Raw genomic sequence first — 23,797 nt, forward strand, 5'->3', positions numbered from 1 at the left:
TTGTTGATCGTATCGCATCGTCTCGTTCGGCTCGGTTCCGTTATGTTCCGAAAGCCAACCGTTAGCCGCCCACCTGCCCACCGTCCTTCACGAACGGGCGAGAGCGAGAGAGAGCGAGAGTGGTTCGGGGGTCGGGGTTATGTATCTGGGCGTTAGGTCCAAAAATAGACCCCCCAATACTGACATGGCAGTGCAGAGCCCAACCAAAATCGAAATGGATACCGAAAACTGTTCGGCTGCCGAGTGGCGACCCGAATCGTTTCCGAATCCCCCAATTCGATTCCGATCCCGTTGCCGTAACTCCCGCCCCCTCCGAACTGTAACCCGTAAACCCCCTCCGAAAATACCGATTGGAGAATCTCTGTATCTTTGTATCTCTGTATCTCTGTATCGGCATCTATGTTCACTAAATCGTATCTGCAGTCCGCTGTGTGTGCTGGTGTAAACGGAGCCGCTTGGAATTCAATGCAATGGATAAAAATAAGTTTTGCTCCAGTTGGGAGACTACGCAATGGCGGTGCAGTCGGTCTGCAATGAAAATCAGGGGCGGCGACTGATTGCAGCCTCGTGTTTCGCCAGCCCTGAACAGAATATTATGATAAACTAGTCTTGGGAGGATTAGGAAAATTCAAATATTTAAGTTAACAATTACTAAAGGAATTAAATAAGTTTTAAAACTTCGTTTGTATGAATAAACTGTTCACCAGACGACTGGATTTTGATAGGAAAAATAGGTAAATAATCCTGATATTAAATAAATAGTTTTACGTATCTAAAAAAGTAAATACATATTTTACAATCTAATAATATTTAAAATGGGGAATCCCATAGATACAAGGCTGGCTTGCATTTTTAGATTAATAATATCTAATCCCTTCATCTCCAAGTAATTAGCATTCAACGGAATTATTACGTTTGTGTTCATTTGAAAGGTTTTCCTTAGGCCGTGCCACTTTGGACTTGATCTAGAAAAACCATTTTAACGATCTGTTTCATGTTGTTCGGCTATTTATCTTGCATGTTGTCCGCTGACATAACTTTCAACTTTCGAATAATGTATTCCAAGCGAATCGTATAAACATATAGGCTATGCCCGTCTTGTTAATATCAATGTTTTAGCTGAATTACTTTGGCATCGTCAGTCTAAATATAATGTATATACGGAATATAACCAAATACACATATATATAATATCTATATATAATGGTAAACGCTGCGAATGACGCTGCAACACACCTACTAAAGCCGAAGCCCGCAAGTTGAAAATCACGCATACGCCCCGTAGACAAAGCGCCTTGCAACGTTTGTTGAAAGTAATTTTCGAATTTCGCCGAGCGAAAGACGAAATAAAACGTTTCGATCCACGAAACCGTGTCTATATATATATCGTATATGAATTTAGATATACATAGACTGCTATACGTATGTTCCGATTCTATAAACTTTTTGCAGGAAAGCAACAACAAAATATTGTTGAAAATAATGTTCCTTTTCTCTGCTCTTCTCGTTGTTCTTGGCATTTTGTGTTTCTTGTTTTTGATTTTTGTATGGCTTGTTCTAGCTCTATTTCGAAATGTATTTTCGATGATTTCTATTTTGTTTTTCCCCATTTAAATTTAGAACTTGGCTTCCAGGGGGGAAATCGAAATGGCGACTGCGGAAGGGCAGTGGGTTAGCTTGGGGCAAAATGTTTTCGTTTTTCGTAGGGAACTTGATCAGTTCGTCTATGTCTGGACGAATCTATTTTCGCCTTCATTCTCGTTCCGAGCGTTTTAAACAATTCCGATGCGCGCCCAAGCAATTTTTGCCTTAATTTATGAATTTCGAAAATGTGTTTTTCTTTTCAAAACACTTTTTATATTGTGCTTTATTTTTGGGTCTTTGGAAAACAGGAAATATTGGTGTGCGGGGGTGCTGTAAAACCGACAAATATTAAAGCCACTGCAAAGAATCTAAATGTAAACGAAATATGTACACTTCAATAAGGCAAAACTGTGTAACTTGGCCAGAATTTTCGCCCGAATTGAGCAGCTAAAGGTAGGCTGTGTGATGTGCCTAGCCAATCGAGCTTAATTCGGGGTTAAAGGCAGGCCATCGATGGTCAGCTTGCTGCGAGTGCGTCAAAGCAAAACAAACGTCATATGCCCCCCTGCGCCGCCCACTGTGGGCGTGGCCTTGTAATGTTCGCTCTACCTGACAACTATTTGTCGCTGCTGTCGTCGTCGTCGTCTGCCCGCCGCACTCCCCCATACACCCCCCTCTGCTGGCGCTGACCCATTTAGGGTTATATATACACAAACAGGCACTCGCATCCTTATCCTCCCTGCACCATATATACATATATATGTATATATATATAAATATGTGTATATGTATTTATATTTATATATGCTGCATGCAGTCGCACTATGTACGTGCGTATGCATGTATGTATGTAGGTACTGGCACTCATGAAAGCCGTCAGAATTCGCTTACTCCGGAAGGTCCTGCGAAATATTTAAATAACACTGCCCAAGTTGGCCTCAGAGTTGGCAAAGTTTTCGCAAATTTAATTAAATTAACTAACCGGATTACAGTTTCAAATGCGTTTCACATGTATTGGTTGCACATCCCCAAGGATTAAGTGCATTTATTTCAAACTTTGTCGGCCAAAGTAACTTATTTTGTTGCATTAAGGGCAGATAAACAGCACGAAATTTTTGTGCTGCGGAATAAATCTAATCAAATATGCTGAAAGGAACATTTAAAACTGGCAATATAATTACAAATTGGCCTTTTTCACAGAAAGGTGAAGCAATTCAATTAACAAGGCATTTATTTAGCTGAGGTCTACTTAATTATATGCAATTTAAAGTCAGAGATCTTTGTTAAATATCTGTATAGATACAAAATAATTTTTAATTACACAAATACTTGTATGAGTATGTAGCGTGTTTTTCTGTGTAAAAGTAGCAAGTAATTTGCTCATATTTATTTTTCATATTTTTGTTTAGCTACAAATGTTAAAATTTGGCAACTTTTTTGTGGTCTCTTTGAAACAATCTCAATATTTTCCATTGTGGTTTTTATAAAGCAGTTCGTATCTCGGATATTCGCCTATTTTTAGGGACCTGTGTTTATACCCTTGTATTTTTTCTATGGCTTTCCATATTCAACATTGATGACGTGCAGCCGCACGCACACAGACAGCGGTGTTCACACCGATGGCATGCGTGTGCAGCCTGTAGTGTATTTGCACTAGTTTCGCCGCCAGTGACGTCATTGTTTCCACGGCAGACGTCATCAGGAGGCAGCGAGGTCAGTCCATGCAACATGCAACATGGTGCAGGCACAGGAATATGATGCGGATTCCATCTGCACGCGTTCGTGGAAGGGAAAATGGCGCCTAATTGATTGATGGTCCAATAAGCTGAGGTCAATCAAGGGGCCCCAATTTCCACAGCCTTTCCATTCACACTTCTGATAATATTCTAGCTGAACAACATATCAAATGTATATACTTAAATTGTATCTACTTATTTATGCGTGGCTTTTCAAGTTGAGAATTTGTATAATAAGTTAAAATCCGCACCATTTAATGTACCATTTTAGTTCTTTGTGCTTTGAGGAATGACTAATAAAAAGTAATTTTAGCTCAAAATGTTTGTTTTGCATAAAAGGAATGCCAGTTACATGAATGCAATTGCCAAAGACATGAATGCAATCGATTTAAATTCCAGAATAATTAAGCATTTTGTTCTTAGTGTTTCTGTTAGTTGTCGGACGTCATTGGTCTTCATTAGCTGCCTCCCAGCATCTCCACATCCACATCCACGACGAAGGACATCCAAGAAAGGAGGGAGAGGGGGCTGCACAATTTTCCACACTTTCATTAAGTGGCAAAGGGGGGTGGTGGTGGTGGTGGAATGGCTGTCACTTCCATTCACTGCTGACGTTTGCCACTCCGTTCCTGCCTTGAAATGCTGCAGTTTTGTGAATGAAAGTCGCCAGCGTCATCAATGGGCCTCCTCCCATGCCGATTGTGGGTGGGCGTGGCGCTATGGCAACAGAAATGTAAAAGCCAGATGAATGCCAGGCGAGTTAAGCTGCCGGGCTGACTGTCTGGCCATGTGGATGCCCAATGTCCTGAACCCATGTCCTGGCCCATGGAAATGTGCACCCTTTGTCCCGTTTGTCACTCAATTGCTTCTGACTCGGAGCAGCTTATCTGGCCGGACTGGCAGGGAAAACGGCAGGTGGACACCAGCAATGCAATTTAGATTTCCTTGCATTTGCAGCTGCAATGCAATTGATCCAATCTTCTTCTCTTCTTAATGCTCCATTGCCATTGACCTATCGGCTAAACTTGTACTTAATATATGGTCATCTTTTTTCTTATACATATTATATAAAACTATTGTAAGGTTTGAGCAATCCTAAATCTACAGATATAGCAGCATATGAATCAGGAAGTCCTTTATTATCGCCAGACACTTGCATGAACAGCAATCGACGCATTCCTAGGAGAGAATCGCCCACAGATTACCGCTCTATATACGACTGTATGTATATATATAGCATATAGTCCGATCTACGGACGCACATAATCGTGTTTGGCATTAGAGCGAAATCCATGCATGCACATCACATAACGCCGAATAATCGGGCGCAGCTATATGGGATGGTGTGGTATACAGAATGGGGTCTATATAGACATAGACGCCCATACAATGTATATGTGGCATAATAAAAATACGCAGCTCTACACTTTTGTTCTTTCTATTTTCTTGGCCCGTCTCATTGGCCCGTCTCATTCTCGTTGTTGGCAGCGACAACTAGTCCGTTTGTCTAAAGATATAGCCACCTCCTGGCCATATTCCCACCTACTCTATTCTATACACCTGGTTATTTGGCATCTGGAATTCGCACCGGGAATCCTCATTGTTCAACTTGCTAAACTGTTTGCCCTTGCGAGACTCGAAGCGAGACTCTCAAGTGAAAGTTTTGATTTTCTGGCTCCGCTCTAGCTGACCCCGATCTATTTTTAGAAGTGCACTAAAAATAAATGCGAAGGTCGGTACGTAATTGGCTGGGATTTGCTGGGGTTGGGGGGGTGGTGATGTTCGGCTTGGTACTTTCGCAGGGGAAGGGAGCAGGAAGCGAACTGCATAAGGTCAAAGTGCCAACTGCAACCGCAGCAGCGGCAGCACCAGCAGCAGCAGCAGCAGCAGCAGCAGCATCAGCAGCCACCGAATAAAAATCCGTATCGGTTGCGAATCGGGTTGGGTTCGGTTCGGTTTGGTTAAGTTCGGTTTGATTCGAATCGGATCGAAACGAAATGGCCTGGGATCCGGGCTCCATTCATCTGCGGGGCCAATGGGCAATGGCAAACAGGTGTGCAGACACCGTCGACGTCATTGCCGCTGCATGGTGCACCATCCACCTACCATTCCCATCGGTTTCCAGCTTCTCCATCATCCCCTCCATTCTCCAACTTTTGACCCAGTCGTGCTCCAATTGATAACCAAGTGCCGCACTCTAGGTGCCCAGAAAAGGGGCATTTCTTACATGCATCTTATAAAAAACATAGGTAGCATCCCATAGATTGCGAGATTCTAGTTCTTTATAGCTAGAAAAAAAAAGCGTTACCAACTTCGGAGGGCCAAAGATCATACACCCTGACATATAACTTGCATATATAACATATGTATTCGGGGCCCAAGATATAGAAATTTTTCAAAATATATGCTGGTGAATTCTTTTGCTTTCCTATATATTTAAAACAAGTAGTTTAAGAGATAATTTGTTGAGGAAACTTTAAGGCGAAGCGCAAAAATGTCCTTTTTGATTCTAAAAATTAATAAAACTATAAATAATATAAATAAAATATTAATTAAATTATGACATTAAATATATAAAATTAAATTAATATTTCTAACCTTTTTTGGCTTTGGAAATCACGAATATATTCGTGCCAACTTAAAAGTTTTCGGCAGTCGGGTTTTCCTTTCGGAGAATTTCTTTCATGCCTTGTCCTTTTTTTGTGGCTTTTTGAAAGAATGTCTTCCTCCATTGTCTATAGACGGAGGCTTAGGCGGGCTCTTGCAAGAGGTACAGGACTTACCGACTTTCTGCCATCCGGCCATGCCCCTCGTCCTGCCGCCCCCGCTGTCGCTACGTTTCTCTCTCTTTCTTTCCATCCCCGTCCCTCTTCCGTTCGCCCTGTAATGTCTGCTAACACAGTGACCTAGTGCCGAATGCCAAATGCCGAAATATCCGAGTCGAAAGTCGAAATAACGAGGAGCACGAAGGCTTGGGGCTCAGTGACGTCACGGCTGGCATTCATTCACAGGATGTGAGGCATGCATCCAATGGCGACCGCGCTGCTGGGCTGCAAATTGAGATTTTCATTGAGTAAAGCAAGTATTGGATATCCATCCAGCAGCCAGCATTCAGCAGCCAGCGAGCAGGCAGCAGGCAGCAGGCCGCATCCTTCGCACAGGACGACCCAGCCCAGCCCAGCCCCAAAAGAGAACCCCAAACGCGACCCCAGACATAATCTGCAAAGGACACTGTTTGCGACATCAGAGATGGCGATGTGATGCTGGTTCTGCCGCAGCCGCTGCCGTTGCCTCAGTCGCTGCCTCTGCCTCTGCCGCCGCCTCAGCCGACGTTGGGCGCCACAAATTTGAGCCTGGTCATGGGTTTACATTCGCAGTGCCAGCATCTGGGAAAATCAGTCGAAAACTCGTCTCCAAGCCAAACAGTCGTGAACGGCTCCAGCCTGCAAAAGTCGCAATTCAAACTGAAAACCCAAAACTCTGGCGCCAAAACATATGAATATGCATTTTTTTTTTCAATTTTTTTTCAAAGTGTGCCGAAAGTGCAAGTGATGTCAGTTCAAAATCGTCATCAATGGTGTTCGGGGTATCCCCAAACCTCTGTCCTACGTCCGAGTTCCACTAAGCAAGTTTTGAGATCGTTTTAAAAACAAAAACTTGACACGTTGAGCTCGTTTGTGGGATGGTCTTAACTTAACTTAATTAAAAAAGTTCCATACCATGTGTGTTTATAGTAAGTAATAAAAATGCCAATATATTTATATTTTATCCTTTAATTAACCTGGCAGTGAAACTATGTTTTAAGTTCTTATTATTAAATTATTATATTAAATTTGTATTAAAATAACAGTTTTATCATTTTGATTGCTGATAGATTAAACAGCTGCATTTAATACACTTTAATTCGTAGCTAAGTTAAGTTCCGTTTCTTTGAGCTTTGAATGTATTAAATAGAATTTAATATTTTGATAGTTAGGTAAATTTTCACAAAATGAATATTTTGTATAAATAAAGAAACTTGTATTTTCAATTTGAAATCAATACATTTAATCAGTGTGTGTTTCCAGATAGTTTAAAAAATTCCAGAAAAGGGTAATTTTAGGGTAATAAATACTTAAGCTAAACTTATGAACAAATAGGAAAAACAAAAATGTTAATAAATTGTACAAAAAGTGAAATATACTATTCAAAAGTCTATGCTCTTCAATTTTGACCGACAACCTGCAGGGGACAAAACACATAGTTGAGAATCTAAGTACCAGAACAAAGTTTTTAATTAAAATCCACTATTTTCAGTTTTCCGCTCGAAGAGTTGCCCTCTTTCAGGCACCTAATTATATTGTTTACGAACAAAAAGACCACTTGCACTGAAAGTTCATAATATGTAAAGTTATGTAGCCAACTCCGAACTCTTGCAATGTCCAGCTAAAGCAATTTAAACTCGCCTGCGACATTTTTCTCTGTTTATTCTCCGTGGAGCGCGGTGCAGAAAAAATCGCTGCCTACTTTCAGGGGCAGCCCAAACATTGTTGACCCTGCGCCTCCTCGCTGCTGTTGTTGTTCCTGTTGTTGAGGCTGAAACGGTGTGGCGCCCCTTTTCCGTGGGGCGGATGTTGCTGGGCGCAACAGCAACATGTGACGAGCCTGCAGAGGCCATTTACCCGCCGCCGCTGACGTCATAGTCGCCACCGAGCAGATGCTGCGATGTGCAGACCCAGTAACCCAGTGCCGAATCCAAGACGAAGTCCCCCCGAAGACGAAACGAGGCGGCTGCGGAGAGTTGAACGGGGGGTAGAGGGGGGCGATGGGAAAGTGCCTGGAGAAAGTGAAAGCTAAAAAGGCAGGCCACACAGCGAGAAAATCCAAAAACACAGACCAAGAATGGAGTAGTTTCCATAAGGTATTACAACCTAATTTATAATAGATGAGATTATCTATTATAAGTGATTGAATTACTTACGCAGATGTCTAAAAGTATGCAATAATTAATTACCCGCAATTATTACAAGCACACTTTGAATGTGCAATTAATGCCATTTCTACATCACACTATTAAATGTGATGAATATTACACATTTTAAATGCTATTAAATATTGTAAAAAATATATGTTTAAGTATTTCACAGCAAGCCGACTGAAGACCAGGTAAATACAAATTGATTTAACCCTTTTCATTACTTAATTTGCTTTTTGAAATATTTTTTTACCGGGATTATTTTGCGTTTGGTTTTATTTTGAGCTATTGAACCATTTCTCTCAGTGCCAAAACAGCAAAAGGGGCGTCTGCAACGTCACGGTGGCGGGGCGAGGTGTCCTAGATTTTCGGGGGCTGCTATTTTTAGACGCACTCCCCGCGCCACACCGACCACCGCCCAGCGCACTGTTTTCCATTTGCATTTTCCCATCGCAAGGATTTTTTCGCCATTTCTTTCCGCTCTCGATTATCTTGAAGCACTGTGACGTAGCAGCGAAGGTCGCGAATCCGACCCCACTCCCTGCATTCCCCCCACCACGTCCCGTCCCTTTTCCGCGGCCTATACCCCTCTCTTTCTGCAAAGGACACGTGTGACGCGCTTACAGGAATTTATAGAAGTATATGTGGCCATTTAATAACAAAGTTATTTCATACATATTGATTATAATCAACTTTGATAGTCAGTCAAAATAAAAGACTTAATGGATTGCATATGGAATTGGTTTGGTCAAGTTTTTAGAGCATCTAATTTTTTGAACATTACTTTAAAATGACAGACAACGGAGTTTAAATAATATATTTACATAAATATTTGAATATTCTTTAGTGGAACCACCTTGAACAGCAAGGTAATTTACTAGGAAAAATTGATGTGAAATTGATAAAAAGTTTTGCAAATATCTGATTAGGCAGCCAAGAGAATGAACTTGACTTTAGCACCTGTTTCATTTGGTTAGGAATTTTAAAAGTTAATCCTTTTTATAATTTGTATTATTTGCATTTATTACTGTTCATGTTCTTTAACAATTACCTTTCATATTCTAGTAAAATTTCACATTTCTTTAATTGCATTACGCCTACATTTAATGTTGGCACATACAAATTCATTATGAAACACCTCTTAAGTTAGTTTTTACATTTCTAATTATTATCAGATTTTTCGAAATTGCATAATGTTGCATTGCCTTTGGAGCAGTTACCTGTTATTGTAATCTCCATTTTTATAAGATTCTCTGAATTTTAATGAATATTATTAAATGTACTTACAGCACGGACCAATTAAATGGATGTTGTGGCCCCCAAACCAAAAGTGTGTAATATATTTCGGACATATCAATTATTATTTCTCGTTTAGAACAACATCGGGAACTGACAGTTGTGAAAAGCTGTCGGAAATTATGGTTTCCCAAGACGACTAGCGAATCGACTGATCGCCGGCCTCCTTGCCGCAGACAATCTGTCACTTGATACGCCCTAAGCCACCATTACCACCATTACCACCATTACCTTTACCGTTACCTTGTTGAGATTCCCCACTAAACACAGGCACACTTTTGTACGGGCGCTGAGCAGCGAAGCATTCCAAACCCAAACCCAGAACACCAGTGCAAAGAGCAGTCCAAACCCAGAGATGCCATACAAGTGCCACCACTCAGCCGCCGGGAAAAATGTTATTTAATTTTTGTGACGCCCGCGGGTGGGAAAATTGGGGATGAAGCAGGGGTTTTGGCCTTAGCCCACCACCATCACTGATTGTGGCAGTTGCAAGTTGCAGTTGCAGTTGCATATCTCCATTCGGATCATATTTCGCTCAGCGGCACTTTGGCTTCTGGTCAAGAACCTCAAGTATACAGTATATGTATGTGTATGCCATATGTATATGTATCTTGGCATATAGAGTAAAGGAAACCTGCCTCAATGTCTGGCTTTCGATTTTTTGGGATTCATTCCTCCTATGTTTGTTGTTGTTTCGCCGCTTTAGCCTCCCCAACGCAGCGCTAAAAAGTAGGCAGCCTTTTGCGACTGGGACACACACTAATGCGCCCCTAATAATACCACACACACATCTAAGTCTTCGGCCAACACGTACAGGGAAGGTACTTAAGCAAGCTGAAGCAAGAGGGATGTTCTGACCACCTGCCACTATAAAAGGTGAACGCCGCACCGAACAATGTCTCAGTTAAATAGCGTTAATTAAGCGACAACCAACGACCAGCCAAAGGATCCTGCTCGTCTGCGAAAGAATACATTTTTTTTTAAGTGCTCCGCAGGATAATAGTAAAACTTGATCATCACTCTACATTTTTTTTACGTGATTCAGTGACGAGGATATTAAATCGCACAACGAAAAGGGGAAATGCATTTAGCAATTGAAAATCAATAACCCAACGAGACCCATAAAATATATATACACACATTGGTATATATTATTCAAAAACGTGCCAGGACCCACCGCATTTTAGCCTGGAATTTCGACCATATGTCGTGGGCACATCATCATCACTTATTCAGCACTCGGTTCGGCAATGTCCGTTGAACTGTAATCCCCGCCAATGATGAGTGTGCCAGTCGAACAGTAATGGTAGTGATTCACCGACCATGTCGCGAACCGAAAGGTACTTATTGCAGCTGCTGGCCACTGCACAAGATTAGACTTAAGACTCTTGTGCGTGTGACAGCGGCTATTGTAAGAGGCCATAGAAGCAACAACCAGCCATCGTCCCATAATCGAGACCCAGATCGTCGCCCAGAGAAGCCCTAGAGGCCGCAATGCTAATGCAATTATTACAAGCGTTTGCCGAAAACAAATAATATCGAAAGAATAGTTCAATATTTCCAACCGAAAGTGCACAAAGTACCTAAATTATCCATTAGTTTTAAGACTTCCTAAAATCTAAAAGCTCGAAGGACCTAAGGAATTTTCTGAGAATACGTGAGAGTTGGTAATATATTAACTTACAATTTATATTATAAACAAAACCTTAGGACTGTATATAATAAAGATGTTCATTATATTGTCAAATGTATTTGCAGTGTAACTTTTGTTTTACAAATATTTTGTTAGCAGATTTAGTGCCTTCTAATTTCATTAAAATCCATCACATTTATCTACAAGTTTAATTCAGCTAGAAATGCCGGAAAGTTTTTAGATTATAGACATCCGGATTGCATACAAAGTATAGGCAAAATTCCATGTATACTTATTTTGTTATTTAAATGTTTTCACATAAATCGCGTGACCGTAAAGTTCATTTCGTAAGAAAGTAGATTTAAATGCATTCTTCGTAAATTTAATACATATTCTAACATGTTCATAGAAGACTGCATTTTTGTGAATTTGCTTATCATTTTACGTGTTAGTTTCTGTGACATGCATGACATAATGGTTAACATATATTACTATACGTCTCATTTTTTTCTTTTTAAAAACGATTTTTACCACTGATTTGAACAAGATGAGTGTTGCGCATTCTCATAGAGCTGTGCGTAAGTTAAAAATAAACAAATACAGATATACATACATATGTACATCGCTAGTTCGGAAAACAAATCAACCATATTCATAGCACCGAAATCTCTATGGCGCTAGTAAGAATTTGTTAAAGTGTAAATGAGATTTAGTATTAGTATGTTATTGTAATTATCACCAGGTGAAGTCCGTGCGAAATCTCGGAAACAAGCGCATTAGCTGAGTTACAGGTATCTAATAGTCGAGACACTTGACATAGCTCAAGATTTTGTGCAGTTAATACAGAATGCTGTGCTGCCCACTTGGATTTTATTACTCAATCGTTTTGTATTTAATTATTAGTACACGTTAATCGCGTCCTATGAAATTCTCAATGGGCTCGCATACTTGTGGGATCGGGGCTCCTGGCTGAAGTTTGGATGTGTCGGGATTCCATGTACAGTAGATACTAGCTCCGCAGACGCATCGGTGGCCGAAGATACACGTCGAATTGCAGCTGGCACAATGTCCGGGACACTTCTGGTTGCATTCGTCATTGGAGCGGAAGCTAAAGGTACTGGGAGTTCGCTCCGGGGTGCATGGAGTTAGGGCGATGGCTGCCTTTATGCCGGTTACTACTGGGCCATAACCAGGAGGATACTTATTTGCCCAAATGATACCCGTCAGCTGTGGCAATCCAAACGCACATGCGCATATGACGAACAGGATTATAACTCCGAGAACTGCGAATAATGTTAAAACAAATGAATATTTGCACAATGTGTTGATTAAAACCGTCTTACTCTTCATTGCTTCTGTATTGTGGTGCTGCTGTGTCGACTACAAATGATTTGCAAACATGATTGTGACCCATTCTTATAGCTTTTTCTTCCCCCAAGAATTGAATAAGTATGAAACCAATAAAGAAATAAGTAAAAAATGGTATGAATTCCTGGAAAACGACCAGTGGTATATGTGTTTCAGTGATAATAATAAGTATGTGATTTACGAGTAGATTAACCTATTGGGGGTTGCTTTTTTATATACATATATGTACCATGCAATCACATCAAAACAGTCGGCTAGATTTTTTAAATTTTTATTTTCACTAATTTTTGCAACATTTCATCTTTAATTATACATACATAGTTTCTCATAATTTTTACAGCTTTTTTATATATCTTTTTGTATTCCACATTATGGTATTTTTTTGTTTGCTTTTTCTTTATTTCATTTTCATTCAATTCGAACAACTTTTAACTTTTTACATCAATTTAATGTCAATGAGTTTTCCATTTAGCTTTAGTTTGTTTATAAATATAATTGTTTCTTCATTTATTGTTGTTAAGAATATAGAGAATGCTGAAAACGGAAACATGGTAAAAGGCTCCGACGCCTTCGTAGCGGGGCGTGGCAAGTCGAGTTATGTTATGGGTGTGCAGCACGTATCGCACGTGATGTACGTGCGTCAATTTGTGTGTTTTGTGGGCGGGCTAGGAAACCATGGACAAAACTGTTCTCTTATATACAACGATTCGAGAAGGAGGAGGAGGACACTGCAAGGATCCAGGGACCCCCATCTCCCTCCCCATCAACTATACAATCCTCGTCTATATAACTTAGTGTGTGTGTGTCTCGGGTTTCGGCATGTTCTTCGATTTGTGCTGGAGCAACGTTCACTTGGATTATCGCGGCTGGGAGCACTGATCCACTGATCCACCGATCCACCTGACTCCGTTAGGCATTTACAATATTCGAGAGGCCATTACGTACTAAGAATGGGGGCGTAGCTCTGCTCCCGCCACGAAGGCAAGGCCTATTCGATCGAATTGCAAACATTTTCATTCCATATATGCTAGGCACAATTGTTTATTGAACAGAAAACAAAATAAAAAAAAGGGAAAATCATTCCAAAAAAAAAAAAGCTTAAAAAACTGGAAGAAATTCGAATTTGAAAATCGAACTGGGTCTGAGATTGAAACTAAAGAACAATAACGCTAACCTCAAGCCTAAACGGGTTTAGAACGGGGCGCAGAAGGTCGAAGGAAGTTGGGCAGGTGGGAGGGAAGCTGGGCGAGTGTTTCTGCATACATGTGTAGTTTATTTCACATAAATTTAGGTTCTATTGTTGCTTTCTCATTCGTGTAGCTTTGAATTCACTAATTTTTCAATTCGTTTTTTGTTTCGTTTTTCTTTAGGTTTTGATAACATGAAGATCTCTTTGCAATCGGTTAACATCAAATAAGTTTGTAACTGTTGATTATTTACTATATATTTATGCTGCTGCTGCTGATCCTTGTGACTGGTTCTGTGTGTGTGTGTATGTGTATGTGTATGTGTATGTGTATTAGTGTCTATCTGATCGTGTCCTGCTTCGTATCCTGATGCTGCTGCTCGTTACGAAGAAATATATATATAATTATATATATTTATATATATTACAATATTATGTTGATTTCCTTCTGGCTTCACAGTGTTCTGAAATGGCTTCAATTTTGCTTTGCAACTCTTGTGTGGGGATTTATCAAGCGGGAGTTCCGTGTTTCCTTCCTTTTGCCTTGCTGTGTAGCTTCTGCATTATCCTTAACTTCTGTTCAACTTCTTCGGCTTCGATTTCTGTGTGGGTTTTGGGTGTGTGTGTGTGTGAGGGTGGGTGGGTATTGGTCGCTATGTGGATGGGTACAGTGTGTGGTGCATTTCGGATGCTGGATGTGGAGGCGTTTAGCGGGCACTACATTCCGATTGCCTGCCGCTAGGCTTAGCTTAGTTATCCAGCCATGACTCTCGTCATTCTGTGTACTCCCACCACTCCTTGTCGTACCCCTCGTGCACGTGCTTCAGCAGAACAGAGCACCGCTTTTCACAATACCTAATCGAATGAAAACAAATGTTTGGAGCATGATTCGTATGTACTATGTATGTCGAAGACATGTCTCGCTTTCTTACCTGTATTTATCCTGCACTTTCTGCTTAATATCAGCCAAATTCTCGGATGTAATATCACGTTCCAAATACTCCGACAACGTCTCGGTTGCCGACTCCAAGTCCTTTTGATTATCCTCGAATATCATGGATTGATTGTTCTTTTTCAAGTAATATGCAAACACGTACGTGTACATGAGAGTCTGGCGGCACTGGCAAAGTATGTCGACAGCCTTTTTCAGAAACTGCACCTGCAATTGCAATGAGTTTGTTGAATATGCATTGTTATGGTCACGAATTTTCACCACTTACCTCAATCCATGACATGTTGTGCTGCTGCATCTCCTCCATTTTTTGCTTCACAGATGCATACAATTTGTTCTCAAACTTCATCGACTGCATGTGGTTCATGTAGCGATTATAGTAGTGGAGATATCTGTGGTTTTAGCAAAAGATAATATATCAGTGAGTTCTGCTCCAGAATGACTTTCACTTTTATGCGTATTCGCGTAGTGTTTTGCCTTGACTAGTTTAAACATTGTTCGTCATTTATAGCACTTCAGGTTTATCAGTGATAAAATTTAATTACAAATATTAGCTGATTCATTTCATTTTACGGCTTTCAATCGTTATCTTTTCAAAAAAGAAATTAGCAGATAAAATACGCCGTAATGAATAGGCACAAAGAGCACTATCAGCGAACTACGAAAAGCAAAACAAATACTACACAACTACTATAATTTCAAAAGTAATTATAATTCTGCGACACAGTGCCCAGTCGAATAACCCACCTGGCCAGCGAGGAGCGCAGCTTCTCCTGAGCATCACGGGCGGTCTTGGCCTCGTCCTCGTCATAGCGATTGCAGTTGTACCAGGAGGAGCCGTGCGGCTCCCAGGAACCGAGGCACACCCAGCAGAACTCGTGCTTGCAGTTCTGGTTCTTGCACACCATGTGGTTGCAGCCGCCGTCCTTCTCAATGGTCACGCTGCACTTGGGACACTCTTTGGTATTGGCCGCGATCCAGTTGGACGTCTCCGAGTCGTCGTCGCACTTCTTGATCCACTTCTTCAGCCAACGACACTTGACCGGATCGTGCCAGTTCTCGCCGCAGGCGAAGCAGAAGACATGGCCGCACTTGCAGTGGACGCGACGGGGCTCCGCGTACGGCACCTTCACAGCATAGGTGCAGTCAACGGACGGACACCAGCGCAGCAGCTGGTTGCACTCCACAAAGCTATTGGTGATCAGCTGCTGGTACTTAACCCGCACCCGTGCGTCCATCACCAGCTTGGTGACGGTCACGTCGTCCACCAGGATATCACAGCCGTGCGCCGCGCACGAAATGGTCTGGCCCAGACCCTCCGTCACGATCTTCGTTGACAGATACTCGTGCCAACAGATCATGCAGAAGCGGTGTCCGCACTCCAGCCCGGTCATGGACTAAATTGAACAAAGAGAAAAGAGTGATTAGTCCAAATTATAAGTTATATTGAAGTTTTCACTTGTAACAGGTACAATGTTGTGTTTCGACTCTATAAATTATAGGTTATTCGGAATCACTGTCGGTTTGCATATACTTCGAGATCTCTGGATCTATAGGAGCTTGATACGGTAGCTTACAACAATTTAAATACACCTACACAGTTCAGGGTAATTTCAAACTTTTGATACGCCCACGCTCAGAGTATTTGTTAGTCAGCTTTGCTGCTTGTCTATAATATAAAATGTACTCAGACCACTACATTTATGTCCCTTTGCAATCCACAATTATAAATCAATCAAGTAAATTATTGATAACGTAAGCCAATAAAATAATTGATATAATACAAATCAAGTACTTTTAGAATATTATAGATTTGTGCAGCTAAGCATAAGATAAGGCACCATTGACTAGGTACAAAATCGAATTTCCCCCAAAATATTCGTGCTTGGTCAGCGGGAAATGTATTCTAGACTACAATTAGGTCATGGCAGCACCCATCCCTTCTCCATGGCAACTTACATCTGGCGGGAGCAGTGAAAAGCATATTTCGCACTCTTCGCACTGACTTCGTGTGTTCTGAAAATCGGGAAAAATGCATTAGATGATAATATTAAATGGAGTCTTAGTCACTTGGCTCACCTTTTGTCTGACCGCTTCGGTGGCGTTGTTGAAAGGATTTATGACGTGTGCGCATTTGAAGAACTCCTCGGTGTTGTCGTCGAAGTACTTCTCCAATAGCTTCTCCTTGTCCCACTTGAAGTGATTAAGCAGTATGCGCGCAGTTGGTGTGGGTAGCTGTGGCCATAGAGAACGAAAGAAAGCGAATGTCAGTGGATGATGGCAAATATATGGGTCTGGCATGAGGGAAAGTAGCGGGGCTGCATCCCAGTCAGCCTCGAAATCAATGCCAAATCATTTGCGATCAGCAGCAGAAGCTACTTATGTACATCAGGATGAACAATAATCGAATGTGGCTGCCACTATAACTACCACTTTGCTAGTGGCAATCTAAGCTCTACAAATGCTGGGAAAACTACGTGTCTTGTTGGGATGCTTGATATCTAAACGATTTCTTGAAAATCGAAAAAAATACATAAATATGTAAGTATAGGTGCTTTATTTAACTAACAATTAGATACCTTCTGTATCAATTAAAGGCGTGTTAATGCTGAAAGTTAACACCCAAGCTAAGTGAATTTCGTTTATTATTGCAATGTTCGATTTTCAGATGTTTCTAAAGTCAATGAAACAAAAAAGTAATACCACATACTACATGGATTATATGAAATTGTTCAATCTAAGTAATTAATTTCAAATACAATCCCTGAATTTCTGTTTTTTTAAGGGGATCCCCCGAAAGCTTGGAAAGTGAAAACTTTGATAGTGAACTTTTGGCAAGTCATCTGCTGATGCGGATATGGGATGCGGATCTGACGACCTTGGGTGCGCCTGGGTGTTTGTGTTCCGATTTCACTGGCACTGGCAGTCATCAGCGGACGACCTTCAGCTTATCCCAGATCCCATGCAGGGCGGTGGGCGGAAAGAGCGAGGGGTGGGGAGCGCGATGCGCGGATACACATGCCCAAATGCACTGTGTGCAGCACAGTAATGTCTCTAATAGACGAACATTTCTAGAACTGATCAGATAGTTTTGATAGATAGACGGATGCAGCTATACTCAACTAAACTATGTCAAAATATAGACTGTATAAGGGGGGAAAACAGATGGTTGTACACATTGGCTTTCACTGCAATCCGCAAGCGCCAACGAAAGCGGAAGTAAACATATTCTTTGCAAGGTTTGTGCTAGGAAGGCCTGACTGTATGAGCAACCTTGCTTATCATTGTTGTCTGCACTGAGTAAAGAATGAAGCTCTAGGGTTGCCCTAGGATTGAATGTTATGTGTTATGAGTTTGGGATGCACAGTTGTACTAGCGGGTGTTCACTGTACTCGCTAGCTTTTGGCTTTGCCATACCTTTAGCAGCAGATTGGCTTCGTCGATGATCTCCCGCTGGTGTTGCACAATCTCATCGGTGGTGAGCACCTTGTACTGGTAGTCATCTTGGTCCAGCTGGCGCTCCGCGGAGCTCGGCAGGTCCACCTCCATGCCGAAGTCGTCATCGCCGTCGTCGCCCGAGGAAACGTTGCCCGAATCGACATTATCGCAGAAATCATTGTCATTGTCCGAGTCCATTTTTCGGTTTCTGTTTTGCGCTTCTGCTTCTGCTTCAGCTGCTGCTGTTGCTGCTGCTCCTTCTTCTCTCTTCCTCTTCCTGTTCCTCTTGCGCTCGTTTGCCTCCCCGCTCCACTTCCGTTCCTCTTTGTCTTCAGTTCTCGAGGCTTTGTTTTCCACTGGCTTTCCTTTGGTTTTACTTTTGCATTTGCATTTGCTTTTGACTTTTCCTTTGCCCCGTTTTCAACTTGCTTTTGTTTACGTTTTTGCGCAGCCCTTTTCGCCAGTTGTTATTGTTGTTGCCCTCACAGTGGCGTGGCCAGTTACGTTTGGTCGGTGCAGTTCGTGCACAGCTCCTGTTTCTTTTTGTGCACTAACTTGTTTTATTCTCTGCTGGTTGAAACGCTGCGTGCTGGCTGTTTTTTTATTGGTAAATGAAAAATACATATGTCAGATTTTCTAATGACAATAGGAGAGCCTGCTGAGTCGTGTCGCGGTCATACTGGCGGCGGTATTTTTCAGCAGGACGGCCACACTGATATGCACGCTTAACAGGGGCAAACTGCTGATTTAACAGCGAAAAGCCAGAATAACACTGTTAAATGTGTCTATGTGGTGTGCCCACACGTTTAATCATGTAAAATCGACAAAAAGTCGATAAGACAAAATTAAAAAATAAAACAAAAAATTATGTACACAAATGCAGTTTTGTTTTAGAGCAGATTATTTTGTTTTCAAGGTAATCACACACACCAGCACACTGCGCACACACATGCGCACTTTACGTGTGTATTACCACACACACGCACACACACACAAAGGCACATTCGAAAAGCTTATGACTTTTTGTTGTCTTTCTACGCACTTTTGATGAAGAAAAAACACTTGTTTATTTCACTAGTCGTGCTTGACTTCGACGCCAAGTTCAGTTGCAATGCACAAATTGAATTGAATTTTCACGGAAAACTAACCATAAAGCCAACAAAATGATTTGCATCGGTGTTGGTTCTTTTGGTGCTCTCTTTGCTTTTCTAAAAAAATAACACACACACACACGCTCGCACAGTGAAGTAAAGTGTGTGCGAAAGAGAGCTGCGTGCGCCTGTTTGTGCTTTTTTCCCAATTTACTTTCGTTCCGATAGCCGTCTGTTTCATCAGCCGTTCCGTTGAATCGTCTGTTTATTTTTATTTGCTTATCGATGGGCGTCAAAGTAGCGACGATGTTTTATCGGTTGTTGAGAAACAGTAGGTGTGGGAACAAGTAAACTTCATATGTGGGTTAATTGTTTTATTTTTTTTGTCAGTGTATTCGTAAAAATACGATCGTTCTGAAAATTCCGTTTAATTAACAGAAACAGTGTTTGAGAGAATCGACTTACAGTCCAATATCAGAAGCGATAAATTCAAAGACACGAACCAAATGTCAAGTTGTAATCCGTGACACAAACCTGATTGAAATATTCGGTATTTTCGACGAAAGCTTTAAATTATTATTATGAATATGCAGTATAATTTTACCCTTTACTCATAGAGTAAAATACAATTTTTCCAGAGCATTTTATAAGGCATTAATTGAATAATTGATAAAATTGAAATATATGAAAGGAAAACTCCGAATGCTCCACTTTCCACCGTTCCACAATTACCGTTACTTGAATATGCGTTCACCCTGATTTAGCATGGACATAGAAACATCGATACTTTTGTATTCATTTTAACAGAGTTGCACTGGCAATGGGCGCCTAATTTAATTTTGATAAAAATATTTTTCAAGAGTATATGGTATTATTATGGCAACACCTGACAACTGTTGTTTTGTGACTTTCGGTAAATATAAATGGTAAATATAAATAGCTAGCTGCTTTAATCAGATTGCGGCCATAATGCATAGTCGTTCGACGGCAGTTCGGTTTCTCCTTCTTCTAATGGTGGTGACCATTCGGGGAAATCTGGACGGATCCGGAAGATGTGGGCCCTACGAGTGCCGCCTGAGCAATCCGATCTGTCGATGCGAGTCCTTCTGCCAGGAGTTCAGCCAGCGGTGCTGGAAAAACCCATCGGGATGCCATTGTGCGAGGGGTTATGCCCGCGACGAACGCGGACACTGTGTGCCCCAAATATTGTGCACCTGATACGATTTAACATCAAACATCATCTCCGAATTCATGTTTAAACCAACAAACAATTGCATGGGTACAATCATCGTGCAAAATAAATATAGCAGACTCAATTAAAACAAGGCGACAATGGCAATAAAATTGATCGGGCGTATGATTAAATTTGAAATAAACAATAACAGAATTAATGAGGTTTTCTGATTGCCTCATTGCACAGAACTAAATATTATTATCTGTTCGATAATAAGTACAAAATTACATGGCGGCAGTTGCAAAATAACATTTTTAACTCGAATAACGTATCAATACGAACAGCAGTTTTTTGTATATAGCGAAACCGTCAATTTTATTATAATTCAATCAATTGAGTTAAATTTATCGAATGCACTGAGCGCATGAATGGCTGCATTGTTTTTTTTCGTCACAAAAAAGCAGCTGAAATACACCCACTTTATTGGGAGCATTTAAGCGATTTGCATTTATGAATTGTAATACCAGGCAGTTGTCACTAAAAGCCGGTCATCGCATATAATTGTGATTAAATTACACTATATGCATATACATATATTTACATATGCATTTATACATATGTATGCATGTTGGCCATTAGCTATGCAGGCACATAGTTCGGTTCGAATTTGCATTTCAGGAATTAATTGCAATTTGTATTAGGCACGCCATAATTGCTGGCAAGTTTCATAACACGGAACGCCACTCTGTGCTGCCCAATTCAATTACAGCCGAATCCTTCTGGGAATTTATTAAAAAGTATAGTTTTTTATTTAGCTACACGTGTCAATAAGATTAAAAGCCACACAAGGACTCTCTGAGCTTGGGTAGTCAATAATCTGAAATCAATTTAAAGGATTGCGTAACGATAAATCGCTTGTTTGATTATTGCATTTGGAAATGGATATCCCCTTTTAAATAAATATATTAGTTTTTCTGCAAAGTGTAGTTAGTTCGTTAACGAAAAAGGGCAATCAACCGCTAAGTAGTGATATTTTCTATCGAACTTGCTTGCTGTATCTCCGACGATGCTGCTGCGTTTTATAGTTGTCTGCCGTGCTCGTAAAGCATGCTTGCCAGCAAAAGCACAAACAACGTGTAAAAAGAAACCGTTTCCAAATGGCGGCAGAAATTGTTGCCGTTGTTTGCCAACGACAAAGGTCGCGCATCTGTTTATACCGGTTACTCATGGATCAATATGGGTGAATTGCATTCGTCTAAACAGAGATATACCCTCTACAGATAAAAGTATGCAGTGAAGATGCGAAAATCAAGAAATATATTGCAGAATACTTGTTAACACATATAAAGGTTACTTAGGCTTTCTGTGCCGCTCTCGCAACTATTTAGTACCAAGTATCCCTAAGTCGCAACGATAGGCTTAAGACACACTTCTTGTTTTCAATTTGCAAATGCCAGCGAAACGAGGAGAGAAGACAAAGACAATAAATTATGAGCGGAGATAAAACAAAAAGCGCAAATTGAACTGGGCGTAAATTAAAAACAGGACAAAAAGCAGCAACAAAAGCCAAGCGGTGCAGAGGCGAAGAATGATGACCACAAGACCGCGGCCACCTGACGCGATTGTCGATGTCTGCGTGGGTGTGGGTGTGGGTGTGTGCGGGTGTCCTGCTCGTGTGTGTGAGTGTATATGTGTGGGGGATGCGGCTTTGTAAGCTTGCGCCTCGGACGCAAAACAAGCGTGGAGCAGGATAATGGCGGAACGTGGCAAGGAGACGGAAATGGAGACCGAGCCTGCGTGCTGAAATCAAAGATAACGACTCATCAACGGCGTCATAAAAACGTGACATCAATTTTATTGCCGCCGGGCGTACGGAGCGTATACGTCATCGTTCACGCGTTGCCACAAAAAAAAGGTCAAGCTAAAGGCACACAAGACACACGAGGCACAAGAAGAATACGAGATCGTCTGGCAAAGTACGATTTGCACTCACTTTTCTATGGAGAAGGAGTCGCAAATCTGCAATATTGTTTTATAGCGTTTTATTGAAATACACACTTGCTAGAAAATATACAAAGAATATTTATAAGATTAATGGCCGAAGAAAGAGAGAAACCTTTGGCTCTTATTTGTAAACTAAATTGAATGGCATGAAACTATTTTTCTACAAAATTTAAAGATGAAACGTATAGAAAAATTGAATACAAATATGTACATTTGAACATACAAATATATACATATAACTATGTATGTATATGGCTTTGGGAATTATTTGCTAGTGTACGCTATTAAAGTGAACTGTTTGTATGATATTTCTTTCTTTTTGTTTGTTCACAGCACAGCAATAAATTCCCATGACTTTCGTTTGCGCTATAATTTCTCCTTCCTTTTGCTGTTTTTCTGTATTTCTGCGGTCATTGGCAGGCTGGAATCTGTACACTCGAACAAAAGCATATCGATTTTACTTGATTTATAAATAAATCTTACAAATCTAAAGAAAATCAGATTGACAGCGATGATAAATCAAAAGCCGAAAATCGAATATAGTTTTTAATATTCAATGTACCTATGTATATTATTTGAATTTTTTCCGTGCAGAGTTTGTCATTTGTTTGCTGTTGTTTTTGTTCTTGTTGACCTACCGTACCGGCAGCGACAAATATTTTCACAATAAAATTCCTATTGATGTTTATTCATGCCCATTCCGCCGCCCCAATCTTATTTTGCAGCGATTTTCGGGGGCAGCCGTGGAGGCGCCACCAACACGACAAAGTTGTCGCTGGCGAATTGGAATTATGTATTATTGAATGAACAAGCGCCACATCCGCAGATCCACCGTCCACTTCGCCATAATCAATTATTGAAGCGCCGCCAATAAAGCAGCCAGATGAGTTTTGGTATACCCAAAAACTTCGGCCTCGCCGCTGCCCATTTGTTCGATTAATTATTGACGGCTCCCCTGGCGCGTATTAAAATTCATTTGATGTCTTTCTTGTCGCCTGGCTGTCCCCCCATTCTGTGTTTTATCGGGCATTTGATCCAGCAGCTCGTCGAATTAACAAAATCAAATATGCACCTAAATCAGTGGGCCTGCAAGTACATACATATTTGTGAAATTGTTGTTCAAACAGTGCTGTCATTTGCTCTAAAACAAGAGCTTCAAAAAATGATGAGCAGTTGCTAAAGATAATGGTAAATCCCTCAGGATTGGTATGCTTCCATGGAATACGGGCTGTTCATTTAAATGAGAGCTGCGCCGGTTTGCTCCTCGAATCTGCCAAACGTCGTCATCGAAAGCGTGCGTGTGCTTCTGGCTCCTGGAACCTGGCTCCTGTTATCGCCGGAGTCCCGAAGTTCATCCCACATCCCGTAATCCCAATCCCAA

At 41.0% G+C, this 23,797-nt stretch overlaps 3 protein-coding genes across 4 annotated transcripts; 1 reads left to right on the top strand and 2 right to left on the bottom strand.

Annotated features, from left to right (window-relative positions):
• Nucleotides 1–11,984: 11,984 nt before the first annotated feature.
• On the bottom strand, nucleotides 11,985–12,571 carry LOC120456263. Its single transcript, XM_039642987.1, has 2 exons — nucleotides 12,547–12,571; nucleotides 11,985–12,486 (listed from the first exon to the last, which is right to left on the bottom strand). Exons 1-2 carry the CDS (start codon nucleotides 12,551–12,553, stop codon nucleotides 12,113–12,115), a joined length of 381 nt encoding a protein of 126 aa, XP_039498921.1. The 5' UTR covers nucleotides 12,554–12,571; the 3' UTR covers nucleotides 11,985–12,112.
• Nucleotides 12,572–13,823: 1,252 nt separating this feature from the next.
• On the bottom strand, nucleotides 13,824–19,451 carry LOC120455765 (E3 ubiquitin-protein ligase ariadne-1). Of its 2 annotated transcripts, none has more exons than XM_039642218.1 (8): nucleotides 19,296–19,451; nucleotides 18,127–18,740; nucleotides 16,789–16,944; nucleotides 16,669–16,725; nucleotides 15,457–16,106; nucleotides 14,978–15,101; nucleotides 14,690–14,916; nucleotides 13,824–14,612 (listed from the first exon to the last, which is right to left on the bottom strand). In XM_039642218.1, the coding sequence occupies exons 2-8, from the start codon at nucleotides 18,343–18,345 to the stop codon at nucleotides 14,531–14,533; spliced, it is 1,515 nt and encodes a 504-aa protein (XP_039498152.1). In that variant the 5' UTR covers nucleotides 18,346–18,740; nucleotides 19,296–19,451; the 3' UTR covers nucleotides 13,824–14,530. The 2 variants fall into 2 exon arrangements, with proteins under 2 accessions (XP_039498152.1, XP_039498153.1); XM_039642219.2 differs by having other exon boundaries at nucleotides 19,190–19,430.
• Nucleotides 19,452–20,226: 775 nt separating this feature from the next.
• On the top strand, nucleotides 20,227–20,539 carry LOC120456635. The gene has a single exon (XM_039643558.1). It carries the CDS (start codon nucleotides 20,250–20,252, stop codon nucleotides 20,454–20,456), a length of 207 nt encoding a protein of 68 aa, XP_039499492.1. The 5' UTR covers nucleotides 20,227–20,249; the 3' UTR covers nucleotides 20,457–20,539.
• The last annotated feature ends 3,258 nt before the right edge of the window (nucleotides 20,540–23,797 follow it).

The sequence above is a fragment of the Drosophila santomea genome, chromosome X (assembly GCF_016746245.2).
Source record: "Drosophila santomea strain STO CAGO 1482 chromosome X, Prin_Dsan_1.1, whole genome shotgun sequence".
Classification (NCBI taxonomy): domain Eukaryota; kingdom Metazoa; phylum Arthropoda; class Insecta; order Diptera; family Drosophilidae; genus Drosophila; species Drosophila santomea.